The sequence below is a fragment of the Thunnus maccoyii genome, chromosome 23 (genome assembly GCF_910596095.1).
Source record: "Thunnus maccoyii chromosome 23, fThuMac1.1, whole genome shotgun sequence".
Classification (NCBI taxonomy): Eukaryota; Metazoa; Chordata; class Actinopteri; order Scombriformes; family Scombridae; genus Thunnus; species Thunnus maccoyii.
In genome coordinates this window covers 5769475-5792475 of record NC_056555.1, presented here as the reverse complement: position 1 = coordinate 5792475, position 23001 = coordinate 5769475, and the positions used below count along the sequence as shown (strand labels likewise).

Genomic DNA, 23001 nt, shown 5'->3' with positions numbered 1-23001 from the left:
GCTCGGGGTGATGCAAAGAATCTCCAGCAGGTGGCAGTAACGCAACAAGAAGAACGCCATGTGTCGGATAATCTAAATAGTGAAGAAGTCTCCGACAACAAATCAATTCACCATGTAACAGTTTGTTTTGACAGTGCTCGCGATTATTTGGAGTTCGTCTCCTAAGTTAGAGGGGAGGTTTTGCACTTAAAGTCGAATAGCTGCCCCAGTCTGTGTCATCCATTAACTGCCAATATCAGTAAACCGTGCCTGGGTAAAGTAGCTAGCTAGCCGGCTAAAAGCAGCTAACCGCAGTCAAACTTTCATCAGCACCGGTGTGAGAGAAGATGGACTCAAATGTTTTCGCGACCATTTCTAAAGGTTGGTTTGTTGGGAAAGCAAGAACGAATATAAGCCTATTTGTTGGAAAACTTGGAGTTGGCGATAGTTCAGCTAACTTTAACTTTTCTCAGTGCTTCGACTCAAGCTAAATTAGCTTATTAAGCTAGTTTGTTGGCTTATTTTCAGGTTGTATCTTGACAGGTTTTAGTTTGCGTCACAAATCACTTTGCATGCATATCGTCTTATGAATGCTGCATTTCCATGAATAATTCGTACAAGCATGGCAAAAGTGTAGCTGACTTGGTTTTAGGAACATTGTCGTTATTGAACATGCACTCAGTGTTTTCAGCAAGGTTGCATTCAAAACAGATCTCTGTTCTTGTGTCGCTATAAATATAGCTAACAGACAAAAGCAAAGGAGAGGAAAGATCCTCCTTCTGAGCTAGAATTAGAGACGGGAAATATAGCAATTTTAAAGATCCCCTCCAGACATGTTTTAAGATGTATTAAATACTCTACTTTGAATAATGATTTGTGTCTGATATGGTTTTTCCATAAAATAGATCAATTATCTTGCTAAAATTCTAAAAAATTGCATCTCCTCCTTCTCCCTCATTAAAAATTCCACAATCTATGAATATACAAATATTCTTCAATTCAAAAGTTCAACTGCTGGACACAAAATGTCCACTTCACTTCATCAAAAAGTCAATTTTCAGTGTTTGTGCACTTGAGGCTTCAAGTTGGGTAAATTGAATATTGGACCAGGATTGGCTCCAAACTAGTTGTGAAGTCACAAATCATTTTCATGGGCCCACCCCTTAAAATCAGATTTTCAGTGATCACAGAGAAACTTTCCACTTTCAGCAGATGAATGTGAAAACACACTCTGCACGTACATCATTCTGCTCAGTGAAGCTCAAACATCCAACTGAAGGAACAAGAAGAAAAAATATTTGAGTGGAGGAGAACTTTAATATTTTATGTCTATATGCAAATGGTGTTTTTGTAAATATAAGAATCATTGTACATAATTGTATTGTGTGATTGAAAAACATTAAAAATCAAGTGTTAGAAAAATGTCAAATCAGCTGAAAATAACTGCCCCAGTTTGACTTCCCATCATCACACAGTCCAGTGTTCTGATAATAGGGTTGACAACTTATAGACAGATATCGTGTCTGACAAGGAAAATGTTAGTGATTAAATTAGGATAATAAGTGGGACAGACAGGTCTGCTTCATTCACCTGTGCATTTCTGTTTTTCAGGCAACCCTTTACCTCTGGCGTCACTGCGCCTCCTGGTCCCACCTTTTCAGCTCATGACCGCTTCTATGTGGCAGGTGCTGAAGAAACAAGATGTCATGAACTACTGGAAAGTGGCAGAGTTTGTCTCTTTGGTGAATGACATGGTCCCAGAGCTGCTGATGTACAAGCACAGGACACAACTTAACCTGGGGTTAAGAGCTAGGGTGGGTGTCAGTGGAGGACATGAGAGGTTATCCTCATTTATCAGCTGATTCAAAGCTAATGTTAAATGTTGTTATGTAAGATGGAGGCTAGGATATAGTATATAGTTACATTTACAGACAACTAATGATGTATGTACTGTATTGTGAACACAGTAGTATTTTGATGCAGTGTTTGTTTTTCTCCTCTACAGTATATTCTTGAGTTGTGCCGAAGTGAACAGCATGTGGAACCTGACTTCATATTGTGTCACTTGGACAAGATTAAATCACAACACCCTTCCCTGGTAGATGTAAGTGTCTACAGTATAGATTAATTGATTTTTCAAAATCCAACTGCTCTGTTAAGCTCACTTTTTGTTAATGTAAACATATGCCGTTGCTGGCCGGGCAACAAATTGATCAACACCACTCCAGCGACTATCCAGTAGTGAACTTCTATGATATTGCAGATAAAAGAATCAGAAGAGGAGGAAGTAGTGGTTCGCTTTCTGGGGTTAATTCAGACTCTGCTCAAAGATCCTGAAGAGAGACAAGACTTTTTCATGGTAAGTCACTTATCATTTAGACCTCTGTTGAGCCAAACACACCTGTAAATTTTACCTGTCTTTATAGCTTATTGTTAATGGTTGTAATTTGTATGAAGATGGGTTCTGTTAGTTGCACACATTCAGTTAGTTGTTGAATCGCTTTAGTATTTATGATGCAGTGAAAGAGTTATGACAGTCTTTTATTGTCTTTTAAAGGAGGTCTTCCCTGCTGAGTATGGACCACAGTATGACCGTGATTTGCAGACTCTGTTTTGGGAGTTCCTCTGTCGACTTGCTCAGCTGTTGCCGGTTCCTGACCTTGAGCAGGTGAGCGGTGTCGTTATGTCATTTGGATAAAAAGGTAACAATGAGTATCACATGTAAAAACAAAGAAAGACTAACTGAAATAGTCAACTACTTTACTACTACTACTACTACTACAGACTTATATAACAGGGGAAATGTTACATTACAGTTAGAGGCTTACCACAGCATTACCAAGACCACTAGAGGGAGTATGTAGCACGTAAATGAGCTCCAGCCATATTACAGGTTAATCATATATGCTTGCCAGTACATCACACTGTACTGTATGTATTAACTATGAATGATAACAATTATCCCATAAGAAGTGAATGATGGAACTAAAGTTGTGTCAACATCTCCCCTCTGGTAGGCGCTACAGAACACTGTACATCTATACAACAGCTTCTTTCCCCACAACATCACACTCACTAAACAGTTCAATCAGACATGTGAGGTCCAAAAGCAATTGTGAGATAGCTGCAATGTTAAGTCACCTCACTACTTACAGTGGTCTAGCACAAAAATCTGAGCATATGAAGCTTCAGTGGGGCCCCCTCCCCTTTTAGTACTTCCATCTTCTCATCTGAACAAATAACTGAAGGACCAAGTGTACACATACATATAAGTAATATGCATGTAATCAGTAATCAAGTGTTTAATACATTTTTAGTCACCTTTTCTCACCATACTGTAATTGCTGTGTGAAGCTTTCACTATGAGGTTTTAGAACATTATATTTCCATCACATTTTTAAAAGATGTTCATTATACCCTGAGACAAAGGTGGAAAACCATCTTACTCTGGGCCCCTACACCGAGAAATTATTAATGTGTGACTGTATTCCATAATAAGACAACAGAAGAAGAGTTCACTGGAATCATGTTTTATATGCCGAACTAAGATGAAGAAGTGCTAGCCCAGTCTGCTGCAACATAAAAGTATAATAAAACTTTAGAGACTTTAAAGGCACATTCTTAATATACACAGAAAGGTAGACCCAGTATTAAGACTGAATACACAGGATTGGAAGCTGCTGTTGCTCTCAAACTGATTGACCTGTCTTAATACAGGAAGTGATGTTAAATAATAATACCTCAGTTTAAATTACTTTACTAGTAAAGTAAGTAAAGTGCTGCAAATGACTACTTGATATAAGTCTAATTTAAAAACCTGCAGGGAAAAAAAATGCTTTTTGTCAGCCCTTCCCATGTTGGGGCCATGGGTAGTTGCTTCCACTGTTCCTCTCTCTGCTTTATCCTGTGTGTATATACTATATCTCATGCATAGACTATGTACAGTGTAATAGAAACAAGGTACAATAACACACTAACAGCTTTCATTGGAAGCCCTTAAAAATTATGATCTTTTAATGGCTACTGTGATCATTAGGAATGATTACAGTAAGCAAAACCTGTTTTAGTGTTTATATGGGCACCTGGCTATTGTTTTAAGACAAACGTTAAAAACTGTGAACCTATCCTTCAATGATGTGCAGCGCTACTCTCATCTCATCAAAAGTAGTAACACTTTAAATCCGAGATAACCAGACAAAATAAATTCTAAATATTATTAACCAGTAATTTGTCCTACAGGTGTTCAATCTGCAATTCTGGTGTCTCAGTGTCCTGCTTTAGAAATTTAAATCTTTGTTTATTTCATTAAGGCTTTATCATTTTTGATGATATTGGATCTGTGGTGATGTGTGCTGTCATACATTACTCGCAGACTGTTTCCTGGCTTGGAGCTGAAGGTTCTGTGTTGGAGGATTGTGTGTGTTCAGTCTCTGAACCTACAGACCTGAAGACTTTGCTCCAGCACCACAAACACCTCCAGCATTTAGAGCAACATGGTAAGTAACTTCCCATAACCACTGCTATTGCATTTCAAGTTTGAGGACAAGATAATAACTTTAGTTTCACTCGTTTTTTGCGCAGTTCCACCCTCGAGTATGGGCGACAGCATCCTCTCCTCCCTCTCTGCAGTTCCCACCAGCAGAATGGCAAAGCCAAAAGAACAAGCCAACCAGTCAGATCCGCTGCAAGACCTCAACGATGACACACACACCACTGTTTCATTCGTGGATGACGTAGCAGTTGAAATCATCACAGTGACAGATTATGCAGAGGTTGAACTAGGCGCGAGCACCGACGTAGAGGTGGTGCTGGGAGAAAACTGCTTTGAAGGAACAGACAGTAGCACAGCGGCTGAAGATTCACTGGTAGTGCTCACAGAAGAGACGGCCAGGGAGGAGGAAGTAGGAGAAGCAGGGAAGGAAACAACACAAGAAAAGCCTGCAAGTGGTTTGATAAACATCGGTCATGCAAAAGTTAACTATGACTCAGCATCCTCTCAGCATCAGATCTCTTTGGGACCTCATGACTGCCCAGACTGTGAGAAGAAATTTAAGTTTGCTTCTTCGCTAACCGCACACAGGGTCATCCACACTGGTGAACGCCCCCACCGATGCAACGAGTGCGGCCGCTGCTTCTCTTTCAGACAGTCCCTCGACAGGCACAGAAACACTCACAAAACCGGACGCAAGTACAACTGCGTTGTCTGCGGGGAGACCTTCCACTCCTTGTTGGCCCGCACGGAGCATAAGCAAACACACATGGAAGAAGGTGTTTACACATGCCAGCAGTGCAGCAAAAAATTCAACTGGGAGCTGGCACTTGCGAGGCACCTGAAAACTCACACTGATGACCACAACGCAAACAAGACTCCAGGGAGCCGTGAAGAAGGAAAAGAGGTTGTTGCACTCACTGAACCTGACTGCCAGGTGCAAGCAGATGATAACTCTGATCATGATCCAGAGAATGCAGAGGTTCAGAGCAGCAAGTGTCCCACCTCGGAGCCTGGAGGCATGCTCCCTGAACAAGTCATTTCCCTGATCAAAGTGCGCACAAGTGGGCGCAAACGCAAACCCACCATGAAGATCCAGGTGATAAATTTGCAGAAGCGCATGACCACTAAGAGAAAGAAGGAGATCACCAGGGCGAATCCTCCAGCGCTGAAGCCTTTGCCTTTCAATTGGTAAAATCATCTGGCCTCATTAACCACTTCTTATTTGTTTCTGTCTCACAAATGGTTTCCTTCAGTAATGTTTTTGTTGTTCTTGCACAATGATACAGAGTTGCAGTTTTGTGTGTCATTATGATGACATATGTCTGTGTCAATATGTTGTTTTAAACTTGGTAAATTTGAGAACAGCCCATGATTAAAACTTAATAGTTCAGTTTTTATAACAGACTTAGTACATAGACTTAAATACTTTATTATCAAAATTGCACCAGGCCAATATACACTTGTGCATTTTACTACCTATAGTACAAATATTTTATCTTTCATTTTAATTCTTTATAATTCTTATTTTTACTTATATTCGGTTTCTTAATTTTTATTTGCACACTGACCTGTTAGCACAGCCTAGTGTGCCACCATGCATTTCACTGCACATATCGAATGACAAATTAAATCTTGAAATTGTTATGTATGGTGAGACATCCAGCAACTCGTGTGCCTCTTGGTGATTTTTCCTTTCTTTTTAACAGTGCAGAACACTCCTATGGGTCAACCGCGGTCTCATCAAAGGACAGCGATGAAAGTGAGTGTTCATTTTTAGAAATATAATCTTTTGATCTTCCTCACCAAAATTACATATTTAGAGAGATAAGAGAACTGACACTATTTAAAATTGTGTTAACCTTTAAATTACAAGCAGAATGTGAATCCATGTGTCCATAAGTAAATTAAGTTATAAGCAATAAATTTCAAAAAAGTTGAACATTTTCCTTCTTTAATTTCTTGCTGTAGTCTTAAAATAGCTTTGTTTCTCCATAAGGTTCTGTTGCAGATGGACCATCGGAGGCTTTCTCCTGTCCTAACTGCTCCTTCCACCATTCAGAAGAAGCGCAGGTCCAGCAGCACATTGACAAAGTTCACTCTGTTGAGGTTGAGGATGACAAGCTGTCCCTTCAGTCCCTCACAGAGGAGGAGGGACGTTTTAGTTGTCCAGACTGTGAGAAGAGCTTCAAGTTCCAGTCCTTACTAAAAGCCCACCAGCGAATCCACACAGGCGAGCAGCCCTTCCTTTGTTCTCAGTGTGGACGGCGTTTCTCCTTCAAACAATCACTGGAGAGGCACAAGCAGACGCACAAGTCCGGACGCAAGTACGAGTGCCTGATCTGCGGGGAGTTCTTCAAGTCCTTGGTGGCTCAGAGGGAGCATAAGAGCACCCACATGGAGAATGGCGAGTACCTGTGTTCGGAGTGTGGCCGGGCGTTTGCCTGGAAGTCTGCACTGGTGAGGCACCTGAAGACCCATGGTGAAGATGCCAACAAGGTGGAGCGTTCTCACAAATGCCCTCGCTGTGACTTGGGCTTCAGCTGTGTCAGCTACCTCAACAGGCACCTCCAGACTCATCAAGAAGAGAGAGTGCACACCTGCAACTGCGGGAAGAGCTTCGCCTACCGAGCAGCTCTCACAGCGCACCAACGCATCCATCAAAAAGAGCGGCCACACACATGTACACAGTGTGGCAAAGGATTCCTCTACAAGGGCGGTTTGGTGAGCCACATGAAGATCCACTCAGAGGAAATGCCCTTCATGTGTTCCTACTGTGGCAAGTGCTTCAAAAGGGAACGCAACATGAAGAAACACGAGCGCTGCCACACCAGGGAAAATGTTTTCAGCTGCTCACAGTGCGACAAGAGTTTTGTCTATAAGGCAACTTTAATCAGACACGAGCTGACGCATTCAGGCGAGAGGCCGTACCTGTGCTCCGACTGCGGGAAGGGTTTCTTTTCCCATGCAGAGCTTCTGAAGCACGAGCGTTTCCACACAGGCCACAAGCCCTTTCAGTGTCCCCACTGTGGCAAGAAATTCACACAGTCTTGCTACCTGACCATTCACCTGCGCTACCACACCGGAGTCCGCCCGTATTCCTGTGCCGAGTGTGACAAGAGCTTCCTCAGTGCCAATCGGCTGAAAAGACACCAGCAAACACATACGGGGGAAAAACCGTACCTATGTGTAGAATGTGGGAAAGGCTTTAGGCAATCATATCATCTTAAAATGCATCAACGAACACATATCATGAAGTTAACATAGACAGTCAAGACTTTAACTTCTCTGAAAATGTATATTTGGAAATTAAAATGGTATAATTCCATATAGTTTAGACTGGGACAAAGACAACTCTAGATGCATTACTGTGGCTTTATCTCCAATGAACTGCTGTAAATCTACTTCTAGCAAGAACAGGTTCATGTTGAATATCCCCTATTTTCATAGACTGAATGCATTTGATTTCATGGTTGTGTTGTAATTAAACCACACTGAGCAGAGGAATATGTAAAGTTAACATCTTGGCTCTATGTCTTCAAATAACGAACACAAGAAAGTTCTACAGAAATCCAGTCTTTATTCAGAAGTGTGGGCATGTTTTACAACAGAAAATTTAACACTGGTTTGGAATAAAAGCGTTAACCTTTTTGTGCCAGAACAAGTTACAAGAGCAGTGGTTTCATTTCAAACAGTAACAAAAAACATCCCGCAGGTCGTGTGGCAGAGACTTTTGTTTCTGGTCAGCAGTAGTACAGACAGGAGCCACTTTGTGAGAGTTCTACAACTGGTCTTAAATCATTGTTGAATATGAGCTTACATATCTTTGAGTATTTAGTGTTGGATCATCAGACAGGACAGCCAAGAGGAATTTAATTTTGCATTGTTGTGTTTTACTGACAAACATCAATTACAGAAAGGACAAATGGGCATTATGTTTATTAAAGTTTCATGTGAAAAAAGATAAAGGTAATAGACAATGAAGCTACTGCTGAATTTACTGAGAACTTCACCTTTGAGAAATTTCAACAGATGCAAGACTTCCCAAGTAGGTGATGCTTCACTCTAACAGAGCTCTGCAAAGCAGTAGGCTTGCTGACCAGAGTAACCTACACTGTTATGTGCAGAGTGATGGGGCAGTGGTCGCTTCCCATCACCTTGTTGCGGATCTTACTGTCGCAAAGGCCTGGCAGCAGAGCGGACGACAGCACAAAGTAATCGAGTCGCCAGCCCACGTTCTTTGAGCGGGCGTTCATCATGTAGGTCCAGAAGGTGTAGGCGTTGGTCTGCTCAGGGTAGAGCTCACGAAAGCTGTCGGTGAAACCGGCCGCCAGCAGCTGGCTGAAGCCCTCGCGCTCCTCAGGGGTGAAGCCTGCGTTTTTCTTGTTCCCCTTCGGGTTCTTCAGGTCGATCTCCTGGTGTGCCACATTGAGGTCGCCGCACAACACCAGGGGCTTCTGCTTGTCCAGGTTGCACAGGTATGCCCGGAAGTCTACATCCCAGGTTTTGCGGTAATCTAGGCGCACAAGACCTCTGCTAGCATTTGGTATATATGCTGTCACCAGGAAGAAGCTGGGGAACTCTGCAGTAATGACACGGCCCTCCTTGTCATGCTCCTCTTTGCCTGGGGGGGATTGATAGAGGAGGTTCAGTTAAAAATTGAATGTAGATACTTAATCATCACTTAAACACAGGTTCAGTTTTAAAATTACTTTGCTTTAGTACTTTAATTTCAAGTGTAGTGTGTTCACAATTGATATGAAGATAAAGACTGTCAAGCAAGGCCAAATCACTGTTCAGCCTGACAGTCTACTTAACAACTATTACCATAATATGTAAATGTTAACCACATCAAAAAGGTGTACAAACATGCTCACGATGACGATGCTAATATTTAGCAGGTATATACCATGTTGACCATAGCAGAAGCTAATGGGAATGTCAATAGTTTTGAAGGTGTGTTGTTGTAAGTCAAAGTGCTGGTGCTACCAAATTACATTTTTGACTTGATGATGGCACTATATGGACGGAGAAAGAATCACCAAAGATTAGTTATCCTGAGAGAAACTTCAATGCCTGTAAAAGAAAAATTTATGACAATCCAATAGAGACATTAAACTCAAAACCACAAATGTCAACTTCATGGTGGTGCTAAAGGAAACATCATGGGATCACCAAAGTTATTAGGATTCATCCTCTGGGGATAATGAATGTCTATACAAAATTTCACAGCAGTCAGCCCAATAGTTGTGGTGATATTTTAGTCTAGTGGTGGACCAACCAACTGACATTACCGTCCCTTGAGTCCAACTGCTAGCATAAAAAGGTGATCAACTTGGACCTACTACTAAGACTTATTTTTGCCATTTCCAGGCACCAGTGAAGGTTTAGACCTCCAATGAAAGATTGGACAGCATAAGACACCACTCACCAATGCCATAGGTCACTTTGAGGGGTTCAGTCTTGCAGAGCATGGCCACACCACTGTAACCGTCCTTTTCATCTGACGTGGCCCAGTACTTGTGCGGGTACTCGGGCATTGAGGTAATGTCGGCGGGCAGGTCTTTCTCAGCACACTTGGTCTCCTGCAGGCACAAAACATCCGGAGCCTCCTCACGCACCCACTGGAACAGAGGGACACAAGCATTAAAACCAGCCACAGCTTGGCAAATAATTGGTGTTGCTTATGTTTCTTAAGTTAACTGCAAACTCACATCCAGGCCCTTCTTTTTCACCCAGGCCCTCAGCCCATCAACATTCCAGGAAGTGATCTTCATGTTGGCGTTGCGTCCATCTTTGCTGGTCATCTTGTCAGGAGGATCATCATACAGTACTGGGGCCTCTGGCTCCTTAGCCTTCTTTGCTTTCTTTGCAGAAGCTATAAGGCCATGATGTAAGCAGCAAATCAGATATGTGTTGTTAGGGAAAGAAGGTATTGGAATATGTTTTAATATGTAAAGAATGTAGGGAACTGCATGTATGTGAAAAGTGCATTAATGCCCGCTGTAGTACCGGAGCCTGTGTCATTTTCCCCGTCTGCAGCCGCCTCCTCTGCCTTCTTGCCTCTCTTCATGCTTGAACTCGCTCTGACTGCAAACACACTTCTCAGACACACAACACGCACACACAACAGCACACACGCCGCTGGAAAAACAGAAAAAGAAATTTTAGTGTTCATCAGAAATGGAGACTTTTACCACAGTGGTTCTCAACTGTGTGCTATTACACCTGGAGAATCTACAGATTTTTATTCAAGTTTTTACATTTTTTTTTATCTGACTACTGGACTTTTTAGCATAATAAAGCTCTGTGATGTTACCACCAGATTTTATGTTTCTTTTTACTCTTTGGTTGCTTTATCCAATCACTGGTTTTTATATGACACTATCTTTTAATACTGTTGTTTTTTCAATGTGTGATTGTCTTTTATCTTCTGTCCATCTACAGCATAAAAAAAGACACACGGACAATTGAAAAGTACTATACAAATCAAATTATTATTATTGTCCAAAACACTGGTTAATGACTTGTGTCTGAAATGAAAATTAGTATCTGAATCAATATTTTTTTTCCATCTACTAGATACAAATACTGGATTACTGAAAGTATGAAAGATATCAATAAAAACCATGGATGATATGGCCAGTATTTAACATTCATTCCCAATAATACAACTAATAACTCATGAATCATGACCTGGACGTGGATAAGCATCAGATAAAGAATGGATGATATTTATATACAGCCAATGGGATAAACCAACAAAAATAACTCATTCATTTAAGGTCAGGGGTCTAGAACAATAGAATTTGGGATTTTCCAGACAAGTTTTGCTTAAATTCCATTAAGAAACATTTTATAATAAACGTTACTACTGATGGCAGGCTTGAACAATGTTTAAGACCTTATTGAATGAAACCTAAGACTTTTAAATACCTCCTAAGGCCTTTTTTCCCAAAGAAAACCTTTTAAGACTTTAAGACCCGCAGATAGACTGAACGGATGTCTGTATTCCCCAAAGACTACATCCTGTTACCAAACGCCTCAGTTTAAAACATATGCATGTGTTTTACAAATGGTGCTTGTTAGCTTGGCAAAAGTAAAGTGAGTTTTGGGATGTTTAAAAAAGGAACTTTCTGACAAAAGGGGGAAAACACGCTGAGCGTTAAGTTGGATGCGAGTCCTTCATGTGGATGAGCACATAGCTAAACACACCAACTGCAAGATATTTAATGAGATCCACTGGGTGCAAAATTGACAGCCTGCATACAGAAGACGAAGAAAAAAACTACTACGACAGAAGCTTTTGAAGGTTTTACGAAGCAGGATTAGAGGCTAGCGTTAGCATAGCTAGCATCTCCTGTGTGACAAAGAGCACACATGCAGCAGCAGCAGCAGGAGGCCTCCTCGGAGGATGTTATGGGGAAAAGCAGCTAACTTAGCTTCTTTCACGGTTTATAGGATTCACCTACGAATGCAAATGCTGTTAAATAACGTTAAACTAGCTACACATTTCAGGGAAAAGACATGCAAATAACCTTACTTGCACTTTCACAACAGGATGCAACGAGCAGACAAGTGTTCCTCCACAGTCACTCCCCCCAAACACACATACACACATTTACACACACACTGAAGTTTACTTAGGTTAGTTTTGGGGACATTAAATAGATTTACATTAATTTTCTGGAGACTTACCCTAACCCTAACCATAACCACTGACCCAAATATCAGCGTTTATCAATTGGGGACTTGTCCACTTGGGGATTTTGTCCCCAAGTGGACAAGCTGTCCCCGAAAGTAGGCTAAGTCGGACACACACACACAAAGCACAGCAAAGATTTCTGGCCACGTGCTGGCTGCACTAAGTGACTGCCTGACTAAAATGACGTTATAAACATAACGTCTCATGTTTTTACTCATTTAAAAAAGGTTTTACTGAAAAGACTGAAAGTCTAATTAAGTGAAATATCAGTTAGCGTTAGATTAGCGTTAGCGTTAGACACGACTTTTTTATGTTTGTTTTGTTTTGTAAGGCGAACTCTACAGCTCCCAGTGTTTGGGTCCTCAGAGCTGCATATGGAGTAGTTGGGTTGCAGAAGTTAGCTGAGACAGTAAAATAATTACGTTTAACTCATATCTGGCATGAATTTGGATTAATGTGAGCCAAGAAAGGAAAGTAACAAGCAAGGTAGTCTTATCTTATTGTTTATTGCATCGTCACAACCATGGGTTGTTTCTGGAAATCTGTCTGCTTTCACTGCTAGCATAACAGCTGCACGTTACAGATGGCTATGTTTAGGTTTAGATTAATATGGACAACATGCACGCAGTATTTTCTGTTTGAAATTTCAAATATATATATATATATATTTGAAGTTTCAAACTAAATTGACCATGCAGGATGACCACTGCTCTACCCGGCTAAATCTTTGTAAGGTGCTGGAAGCATCAAAGAGTCCAAACTTGATAAAAGACATTTCTGTACACATATATTTATGCAGTATTTCACTTTATTTTGAGCTTTCGGTCTATCAGGCCTTCATGTATGCTCTGTTGAAGGTCTGATACTAATACTAAACAGAATTGACCAAAAAGCACCGCCTTAGGGAAAATCACATTTTAAGGTGACCGTCCTCTACTGGAATGGAACTTTATTTTCGCTAGACTTTAAAAAAAAAAAAAAAAAAAAAAAAAAAAAAAAAAAGGGCTTAAAGGTGCAGTGTGTAGAATTTAGTGGCATCTAGCAGAACAGACTTGGCAGAAATGGAATAAAATGTTCAGAAGTATGTTTTAATTAGTTTATAATACCATGAAAATAAGAATAATGGTTTTTGTTGGCTTAAAATGAGCCCTCTATATCTACATAGGGAGCAGGTCCTCTTCCACGGAGCCTGTCATGTTGCACCGCCATGTTTCTGCAGTAGCCCAGAACGGACAAACCAAACACTGGCTCTAGAGAGGGTCTTTTATGTTTTTCTCGGCCACTGTAGGATCTCCTACACGCTTGGAAGGGGGTGAGGAGGGGGTATTCAGTTGGTTGCAATCTGCAGCCTCATCGCTAGATGCCACTAAATCTTACACGCTGGACCTTTAAATTGATGCTTAGACATTAAAATTAAAATAATTAAAAAACATTAAAATATTCATGGTAAATTTAAATCATGGGACACTAAATAAGATTATGAGTCAATAAGTCAAAATTAAGATTTAATTTAAATCAAAATCATGAAATATGATGACTCATAATTTTGACTTAGCCCATCATCATTTTGAATTGGTATCAGTTTGGATTTAGTATGGAAAAAATTTGACTTGGCATCTCATTATTTTAACTTAGTGTTAGTATGTCAACTCTCTCATACTTTTGACTTAGTAATTCGATACATCATGATAGGGCTGAAACTAATGATTGTTTCATTATCGATTATCCAGAAAATGTCAGAAAATGTTGATGACCGTCTTCCCAAAGCTCAAGATGTCATCTTTTGCCCTGACCATCTATTTATTTATCTGTACCATACCTAATTCTTCATGTATTCTTTTTTTCTTGGCAGAAATGGGCTTCCATACACAACGGTTTATTTTGATTGAAACAATTTATTGAAAAATACACCTTATACAGATTATACTGTCTTGTTTTTGAAATGAGCTTCTCGTCTTTCGCACTGAGAGAAGTCATCACTCCTAACTTCACATTGCTTTTCTCTTTCCTGATTCCTGTTTTTTTAGTTGCCATGACTGTAGTAATTGGGTTTGAGGGCAGTGCCAATAAGATCGGCATAGGAATAATCAGGGATGGTGAAGTGCTGTCCAACCCTAGGCGGACCTACATTACCCCTCCTGGTCAAGGCAAGTCAGACTTTTGATAAAACACTAATGTTAGCTTCTCTAAACAAGTGATGTGTTAATGTTTAATAAACTAAAACTAATGTTGACACCATGTTATTTTACCCATCAGGCTTTCTGCCAAGTGACACAGCCAGACACCATCGTGCTGTCATACTGACTGTCCTGAAGGAGGCTCTGGAGCAAGCAGGGCTGAAGCCTGCAGACATTGACTGCGTGGCTTACACCAAAGGTAACATAAGCTCCTGCGAGTTCATCATGCAGTAAAATAAGAGTTAGATTAGATATGTTGTGCATCACATTTTACTGTAAATTTTCTTCAAATTAAGCTCAGTATGTGTGATATCTATGAAGAACCTTCTGATCTTAATCTTGACCAGAATGTTTTAAAAAGTAGGCTGAGTTTGAACAATGCTTGTCCTCATGACATTAGTCTGTAATGATGGACCGAGGACATTATGTTAAAGAGGCTGTCCTGTTTTCCTCTAAAGCCCCTTTCACACATGCAGTCAATCCCTGAAATGTTCAGGAACATTTCCTGCATGCGGTCATGTGTGAATGGGAGCAAGGATGAACATTTTGGAAAATCTGTACCGCCAATTTCCCACCTCAAGACCTCCTAACATTTCAGGGAAAATGCCGGTACGGCTGTGTTGTGAATGAAAGCAGTAATAGTGCAGGGACACGCACATAAAAGTTCCGTCTGACGAAAGACACTTTCACAAGACTTGACTTGTGGCTGATGTACTGCGAGTTGGTTGGTGCTTGGTTTTGGCTTGTTTGTTTTCAACATGGCGGCTGCATCACAAACTTTGTCATATTACGGATAAACAGTACACTAAAATATGTTTCTGGAAACATTTGATGTGAGAAATAGGCAATGCAGTAACATAATCTTGATTCACATTTGATCAGGATTGCCTAGTTTGAAAGTTTGATCTGATGAAAGATGCTGTCACGTGGCGTGAGCAAACCAATCACAAGACTCCGCTGATGACATGTTTGAATCCACGACTTGTTTACGGTATGCCAATGCTTTTGCGGGTGATTTGTCTTGCAAATTTGTTGAATATTAAATACATTATAAGAACATTGGCACTGGACAAAAACAGCTCCTTGCCCGCCATGATCCTGAAAATAATAAGAGATGTCTTTCATTGCATATATTCGAGTATCTTCTTCTTCAGTGGAGTTTTATGGCAGTTGGCATCCATAAGTGTTGCATTACCACCATCTGCTGGACTGTCCCTTGTCCCATCTATTCCAGCACTGCCATGGCATTTGTGAAAAGGGGCAAGATGGAAATGTTCCTGACTGTAGCTGCATGTGTGAATAGTGAAAATCACTAGCCTGAAATGTTATCCCAGTAATTTACCGGGAACTATGTGTGAAAGAGGCTGAAGTTTAGTTTTTGTTATTTGCATGGGGAGAGAATTGCATTTTAAACTTCATGGTTGGGACTTTACTTTTGCTGCACTTGATAATTTTGGTAGCAGCATGGCTTAAAGGATGGCAATGCCATTCTGCTGATTGGTTGGTCCACCTCTTTGGTCTAGACGAAAATATCACAACAACTATTGAATGAATTGCCATGAAATTTTGTACAGATATTAATGGTTCCCAGAGGATGAATCTTACTGACTTCAGTGAACCCTTGACCTTACTTCTAGTGCCACCAGCAGACATTTTTGGCTTATACGACATTCATGTCCCCCTCAGGGTGCATTGTAATCAGTTTAGTGATCCCCTAAATTTTCATCTAGCATCTCCATCAGGTCAGAATTTATATTTGTCCAATACTTTGGTTTATAACCAAATAACAGCCAAACGAATGACTTTCCCATCTACCTCAGCTGTACAGATTATTGAAAATAATTTGCAAATGCTAGAATGCTAACACCATGATAGTGAATGCAGGCATGGCGCCAGGATTTCAATTTTGGATGGGCCAAAGTAATTTTGGCTGGGCCTTTTAATTATAGAGGTTAATATTGTTTGCCTTCCTTTGACAATTTCCAACTGGTAGTCTCGCTAAAACAGAAATGACTGATATGCTGTGAATGGCGACTAGTTTTCTAAAACATTTTCAATGCCAAGATTGCTTATTATTTACCCACGACACTTTGTATTTATTACAAGTGGCACACGCAGGTATATTGCTCAAATTGTGCAAAAATGAAACATAGTATCATATCTATCATGTTTTTGTTGCTGTGGATTGTGTAGGCCAATACATCCATTCATTTAGAACACTGACATTTTAATGCTATTGAAGGAAATACCATCTTGTTTAGATGATCTGGCTGGATTATTATTTGTTTAAGTTGATTGCAAAAAGAGAGAGAGATCGACTGCTGGGTGAGCTAGATTGACTTTTAACAAGAGAGAGCAGTGCACTGTGCTGTCAATTCATAAGCTTGTGTCAACAAGCTATGCTTCCAAGGCAATATAGAGACAATCAAGTCAGGCAGGAATTTCCAGCTCTACATCCCGTTTTGCCCACATTGTTTTCTAGGTTCTTCAGGTCTCAATAGGAAATGCATTTGCAAATATGAATTAGACACTGACTGCATCTGCATTGTAAACCGCTGATACACTCATTCTACACAGCTGGAAACTGATGTTTTACTATAATTGTTGATTGTATAATTGTAATAAATGTTGTGTTTCCCTTTTAGAAAGGGCTACGTTTTTTGTCTTTATTGTGTATTTAAATGTTAATTTTAATAATTAAAAATAAAAGTTAAGAAAATATATGTTTTTCGAGTCATTTAGGATGGGTCAGTTGTACTAGTGGCCAGGCCAGTTAGGCCCACCCACAACCTGCCTGTTTGAATGTGGTAAACATACTTGCTAAACATGAGCATGTTGCCATGCTAGCGTTTGCATGTCACTCAAAGCACCACTGTGCTAAGCCTCAAAGAGCAGTTAGCATAGCAAAAAAAAAACAAACTACCAGCTGCTAACAATTTGTGCTACTTTAAATGACATGTTCTTTCTCAAACAAAGAGATAAATATATTTTAACTTTTAACACGCCATCATGACAAATTCCTCCTCTTGCAGGTCCTGGAATGGGTGCACCCTTGGTGACAGTGGCCCTTGTGGCTCGTACAGTCGCTCAGCTTTGGGGGAAGCCACTCCTCGGTGTCAACCACTGTATTGGACACATCGAGATGGGTCGACTTATCACCAAAGCCAACAACCCCACTGTGCTTTATGTTAGTGGAGGGAACACACAGGTTAGTTTCTGTATATAAGCCTCATTCTTGCAGAAAAACTACTTGATTTGTTGATTGATTTTTGCTTTTAGTCATTTAGAACAGAGCTTCTGGAGTTGGTGAATCTGTAAAGTACAGTGAGTTACGTTTTATTTGGTGCAAATGTCATTAGACCGTTGTCCATTTCTTGTGAAGGTTATCGCGTACTCTGAGCGGCGGTACAGAATATTTGGGGAGACCATTGACATCGCAGTAGGCAACTGTTTGGACAGGTTCGCCAGGGTTATTAAGGTTTGTCCCATTATTATAGTTATTATAGCAAATATTTGCCTTTTATTGTGTGTTAATATGTTGTGTTTCTCCACTCAGATTTCCAATGACCCCAGTCCAGGCTACAACATAGAGCAGATGGCCAAGAAGTGAGTTATGCCACATTAATAAATACATGCACACTTGCAGTCACTGCTGACCATCAAGCAGCTTCACTGGACTGGTGGTGTGTGCTTAAAGTTTGTAATTTGATTCTGCTTAACATTGCTTCTTGTACGTGCTGCCAGGGGGCGTGAGTATGTGGAGCTGCCATATACAGTAAAAGGAATGGATGTCTCATTTTCCGGGATTTTATCCTACATTGAGGTGAGTGGTTGCAAAAAGCTGTAATATATAAATAATGATTAAATAATGATTTGATTCTCTCTATTATATTCTCATGTGATGTAGATGTTGATGAGGAAAATCCAGAAACTTATACTGAAGGCCAAAGTTTGAATTTTACCATTTCATCATTTTTCTGCTTTTTACTGCAGGCCTGCTTCATGTGTTTTTTGTTTTTCTTTCATAGGAAGCTGCTCATAAGATGCTGAGCTCTGGTCAGTGTACAGCAGAGGACCTGTGTTTCTCACTGCAGGTCAGAACAACGCTACTAGACTGCACAGTTAAAGGCTTTAATTGGGCCCAGTCATGAAAATAAACAGTTTCCACCAGCACTCCAGATTAAAGCTTCATTCACAAGTTGCATCTTAGGATCAGCTGATATCAACGCTTAAAAATAAATATCAGTGTCTTGCAGCAAAACAAAAAATGTTAAGATTGGCATTTCTGGAAATCTTGTTCCTCCTTTGATGTTGAGATATTTGGTCAAAAACATATTTATCTTTGACCGCATTGCCCAGCTCTAATGTCTCCCTTCCTGCAGGAGACTGTGTTCTCTATGCTGGTGGAGATCACAGAGAGAGCCATGGCTCACTGCGGCTCCCAAGAGGTCCTCATTGTTGGGGGAGTTGGCTGTAAGTACATCAAGAACCCTTTGGATGTTGAAAGGAAGAATCCAATCTAAAATACTTTAACCAAGTTCAAAACACCTATTGTTGATGTACTTTTATTGTTGATGTACTTTTGTGCATTATGTTCTGTCTTTTTTAGTGTGTTTTACATCGTCCAGTGGCCAGTGATATATTCTGTAGATACAATGATACAGCGAAAATGTCTCAATAACTTAAAATATCAACAGTAAATGTTCAGAGGTACCAAAGAGGGAGTTTCTAGAACTGCCATTTAGCTAGTTCACTGATCGCATGTTGTGGAACCTTATTCTGCGAAACATTAGAAATTATTTATACTCTGAATTATAAGTAGATGAGGTAGGTTGAACACAGTGTAACAATAAAAGGTGAATTAACACTGGAACATTAAATATAACATCAAATATTCATATGTGTAACAGAAAGTTGTAGAATGCACTAAAATCAACAATAAAAGTAAAAGGTTGTTTTTCCTTTTAAAGTCTGAAAACTTGGTTTCAGATTTTGAATATTTCACTATAACATTAAATATTTATGAAATACTATGTATAGTGAGCAACAATCAAAGTTAAATGAAAAAAACATGATTAGTTATTATTTATGAAGGTTTAACACTGAAAACATTCAGCTAATCAGCTTCATCAGGACAGTGTGGGTGTGGTTTGATCAGATTTGATTGGCAGTGACCTTTTTAACATAAACAACAACTACTGTCAGGTTTTGATAAAAATATTGGAAAATCCTGATTGGTGCATTGAAGTATGTGTGTGAACTCACCTTTTGCTAACTGAGCCCCGTCTACAGAGTAAAACACAAATACAGAAAGTTGTGTGTTCATGTAGGACCACATCACCTCATATTAAGAAGCTGATGAAGATTTTCAGGGTCTTTAAATGAACAGCTTACCCATTTTTGTTCTGTACAAGACCATTTGGGAAAAATACTTCCCACAAGAACAAAAGTATCTACGTTCTTGGTAATCACCAAACTGTGCAGAGATTCTGCAACAACCCAAAAAATAAAAGAAAATGTCCATGCAGTGCCAGTGGAACAGTTTTTGTAGTGTTCTCTAAATGTGAAAAAAAGATAATCTAATGGTATTCAAGGGCTTTTTTTTTCTCTGATAATTTGGTCTCCTGTGTGAGCTCAGACAGCCTCTTCACTATAAAGAGCCTTATATTTATAGCTTCAAATACATTGGTTCAGCTTGAAAACATATTTCAGGAGTTCCTGTCTTACTAGAATCTGATCTTTGCATTTCCTCTGCAGGTAATCTGCGTCTGCAGGAGATGATGGGGGTGATGTGTAAGGAGAGAGGAGCCAAACTGTTTGCCACAGATGAACGGTAAACCTGGTGGTTCACTCAGACTTACATTAAAATAACATCAAGTGTTGCTTGATGAGCAGTGGGTTGGAGTCCCAGGGCGGAGACTTCAATGGCTCCCCTTTTTGTATATGTATATCTTTCATGTATTGATATGGGGGTTGGTTGGGTGTTAATATACGTTTCTACAGTCAGGTGTTACTTAGTATAATTCTCTTAGTTTGAGAGATAACCATGCTAAATGTAATTGTATTTATAATCCCATTTAGTACAAACCACAAATAGTGTTAACCATATTTCATTGCTTGCCATGTGTTAGATTTTTGTTTTTCTTTAACTCAATGCTCATTATTTACATTCACTTCACTAAAATACTTTGAAGTTAAATAATTTATTAAAACATGTCTGTTAAGATATTGCTGGATAGTAATGTAGTTTTTAAGTAAAGAGTCATCCCAAAAGGTTGCCTGTGTTGAATTACCTGTCAGGCAGGTTTCAGCTCTTTACATGATAATTTTCAAACAGTTTCATCTAAAAAACAATGGCATGCCTTGCAAAATGCTTAGCAGTAATGTAAGTGATTTGTAGTAAATGGACTGAACATGGAAAAGCACTGACATAGTACTAAAATGTTAGCGTTCAGGGCAACAGGTCTTCTATGAAAAGCTTGAATACAACAATGTCCATATCAATCTCTTGTATGAATATGTGAAAAGAGCAAACTGTCGTCTTTTCTTTCCATCACATGCCTTCACTGCTGAGTTCCTAAAATAAACTGGGATTTCAGTCTGCCAGGAACATTGTGTTCCTGGTCCAGTCCAGATAACACACTGTTCACTTTGTGCCATAGATTCTGCATAGACAACGGAGCAATGATTGCTCAAGCCGGCTGGGAGATGTTTAGGTCTGGTCATTTGACTGAGCTGGAAGACTCATGGATTACTCAAAGGTAAACTTCAGTTTTTGTCTTTACACTTTCCTCATCTGTCTGTATTGAGAATCTCCATCTGTGCCTTTGTGGCAAATGATGGCCATTCTTATAAATGGTTGCTTGTGATGTTGATGATCCAACATATTGATACACAAAATTGGATCCAAGGTGCTTTCAGGGCCGCCCCAGCTAAAGATGCCGGTACTATAGACTTTACTATCACCCTTAAAAGGGAACTCCACTGATTTTACACATCAAAGTGTGTTTCCAGGTGTTGGGGAATACTACTGTGTATGTGAAATTTGGAGTCAGAAAGTCAGAAGTGACATCACCAGACCTCTGTAGCCTGATCCTCATCTCTGCTTGAGGCTACATTAGCCGCTACAAGCATGTCAACCAGATCTCCAATTAAGTTGAGAAGTAAAAGGGGCTGCTGGTTCTGAAATTGTATTTGCCCCATTCTGTATTCCCATTTCAAAATCTTTTTTAAATGATCTTCTCAATGTTACTAAGCATAGAAACTCAGGACTCTCCTGGATAATGTAACGATCCTATAGGTTTATATTATGACCACCAGTTTCAATTGTCAACTTAGTTTCTGAGAAATCACATTTTGGCAGACAATTAACAAAAACAGTACCCATGAGCCTCGGCCGCTGTTGCAATGGAGGAAAAAAACTTCACCATTGAAGTTGTAAACAATAGACGTAGTTGCTGAATTCACTCAAGAGACCCAGAAATTAAAAATCGACTTTGTAGATTGTAAAATTTCTCAACACTGTAGTCTTTAGCTTCTACCCACAACCACATTTTAAGCCCAGTGATTGGCTAGTCGTAGTTAATTTGTACCCCGAAATGTTTAGGTAGTCTTGTACCTTCAACTTTTTACAAAGGAACCAGATATTTTTGAAACACAGTTCATCTTTTGTATTGATGATTTAACCGAGAGTTTCATGTTGATCCAAGCCATGGAAGAATTTGAACTATGAGTAACATATCATTGACTTTGGGGAAAAATTAATGAGATTTTAACTTCCGGAACCAGAAGTGCCTGTAAAAGGTCCTACCGCTTTGAAACTCTATTGAACTGTTGGCAGACAAGTTGCATCGTGGATTTAAAAAGATGATTCTGTTGCATCAATTTGATCCTTTTTTAAAAACTGGCCATTGTGTGGGAGTGCAAGGTTAAATCGGTGTACTTTTTAAAATTGTTGGTAAATAGGTTTTACTTGATACTGAAACACTATCAAAAAGTCTTCACCAATGCTATGAAAAAAATGTTGGGAATCCTGGATCTAAGTACTCCCAAAATTAAAGGGAATTTTTGGGATCACAACTTTGCTCTCATTCCCTGTCCATGTCAGCCATGAACTTTTCTCCTGTTGTAGGTACAGAACAGATGAAGTGGAAGTGACATGGAGAGACTGATTGATGGACTAAGCATCACCTTGGTGCTAAACATGTTGTTGCAGCAGGTCTGTTATGGGGTAAATGTACAGATGAACTACAGTCCTTTCTTGTGGTCTGTCGAGGTGGGGGAGAAATTCCTGTTAAGAGCACATTTTGTCCCTTCCTGCGCATTAAGAGTTCTCTGGTGTTTAACACCAGAAACAAAGTTGAATAAGGAGGTCAGATTATGCAAGATTAGGACACTTTCAGTGTCATTTTTAAATTCAGATGTCTGTACTACATTAAAGTCTCCCAGTATGATTTGGTGTTACAGATTTACATTGTATCCTGTTTTATGTTCAGTTACAAATTGCTAATCCTAAGTTATCATGCACTTGTATTTGCCAAGGAGAGAAACACTGACAAATGTGATTTCTTTTTTTGTACTTTTTGTCTCCGGTTTGTCACGCAATAATTCTGAATTTATGTTGAAATAAAAAGAACTAATATGGGAACAGG

At 39.7% G+C, this 23001-nt stretch overlaps 3 protein-coding genes across 4 annotated transcripts; 2 read left to right on the top strand and 1 right to left on the bottom strand.

Annotated features, from left to right (window-relative positions):
• The first annotated feature begins 32 nt into the window (after positions 1–32).
• On the top strand, positions 33–8129 carry LOC121890493 (zinc finger protein 132-like). Its single transcript, XM_042402795.1, has 9 exons — positions 33–360; positions 1591–1793; positions 1985–2083; positions 2243–2338; positions 2537–2647; positions 4352–4475; positions 4561–5659; positions 6178–6230; positions 6468–8129. Exons 1-9 carry the CDS (start codon positions 327–329, stop codon positions 7733–7735), a joined length of 3087 nt encoding a protein of 1028 aa, XP_042258729.1. The 5' UTR covers positions 33–326; the 3' UTR covers positions 7736–8129.
• On the bottom strand, positions 8029–12262 carry apex1 (APEX nuclease (multifunctional DNA repair enzyme) 1). 2 transcript variants are annotated; one of them, XM_042402798.1, is made up of 5 exons: positions 12167–12262; positions 10481–10612; positions 10183–10346; positions 9900–10092; positions 8029–9092 (listed from the first exon to the last, which is right to left on the bottom strand). In XM_042402798.1, exons 2-5 carry the CDS (start codon positions 10539–10541, stop codon positions 8578–8580), a joined length of 933 nt encoding a protein of 310 aa, XP_042258732.1. In that variant the 5' UTR covers positions 10542–10612; positions 12167–12262; the 3' UTR covers positions 8029–8577. The 2 variants fall into 2 exon arrangements, with proteins under 2 accessions (XP_042258732.1, XP_042258731.1); XM_042402797.1 differs by lacking the exon at positions 12167–12262 and adding an exon at positions 12012–12119.
• A 149-nt stretch (positions 12263–12411) lies between these two features.
• On the top strand, positions 12412–22997 carry LOC121890494 (O-sialoglycoprotein endopeptidase). The gene is made up of 12 exons (XM_042402796.1): positions 12412–12659; positions 14201–14320; positions 14430–14549; positions 17383–17558; positions 17733–17828; positions 17907–17956; positions 18095–18173; positions 18379–18444; positions 18733–18823; positions 20108–20183; positions 21013–21111; positions 22482–22997. The coding sequence occupies exons 2-12, from the start codon at positions 14206–14208 to the stop codon at positions 22519–22521; spliced, it is 1008 nt and encodes a 335-aa protein (XP_042258730.1). The 5' UTR covers positions 12412–12659; positions 14201–14205; the 3' UTR covers positions 22522–22997.
• Positions 22998–23001: the final 4 nt, after the last annotated feature.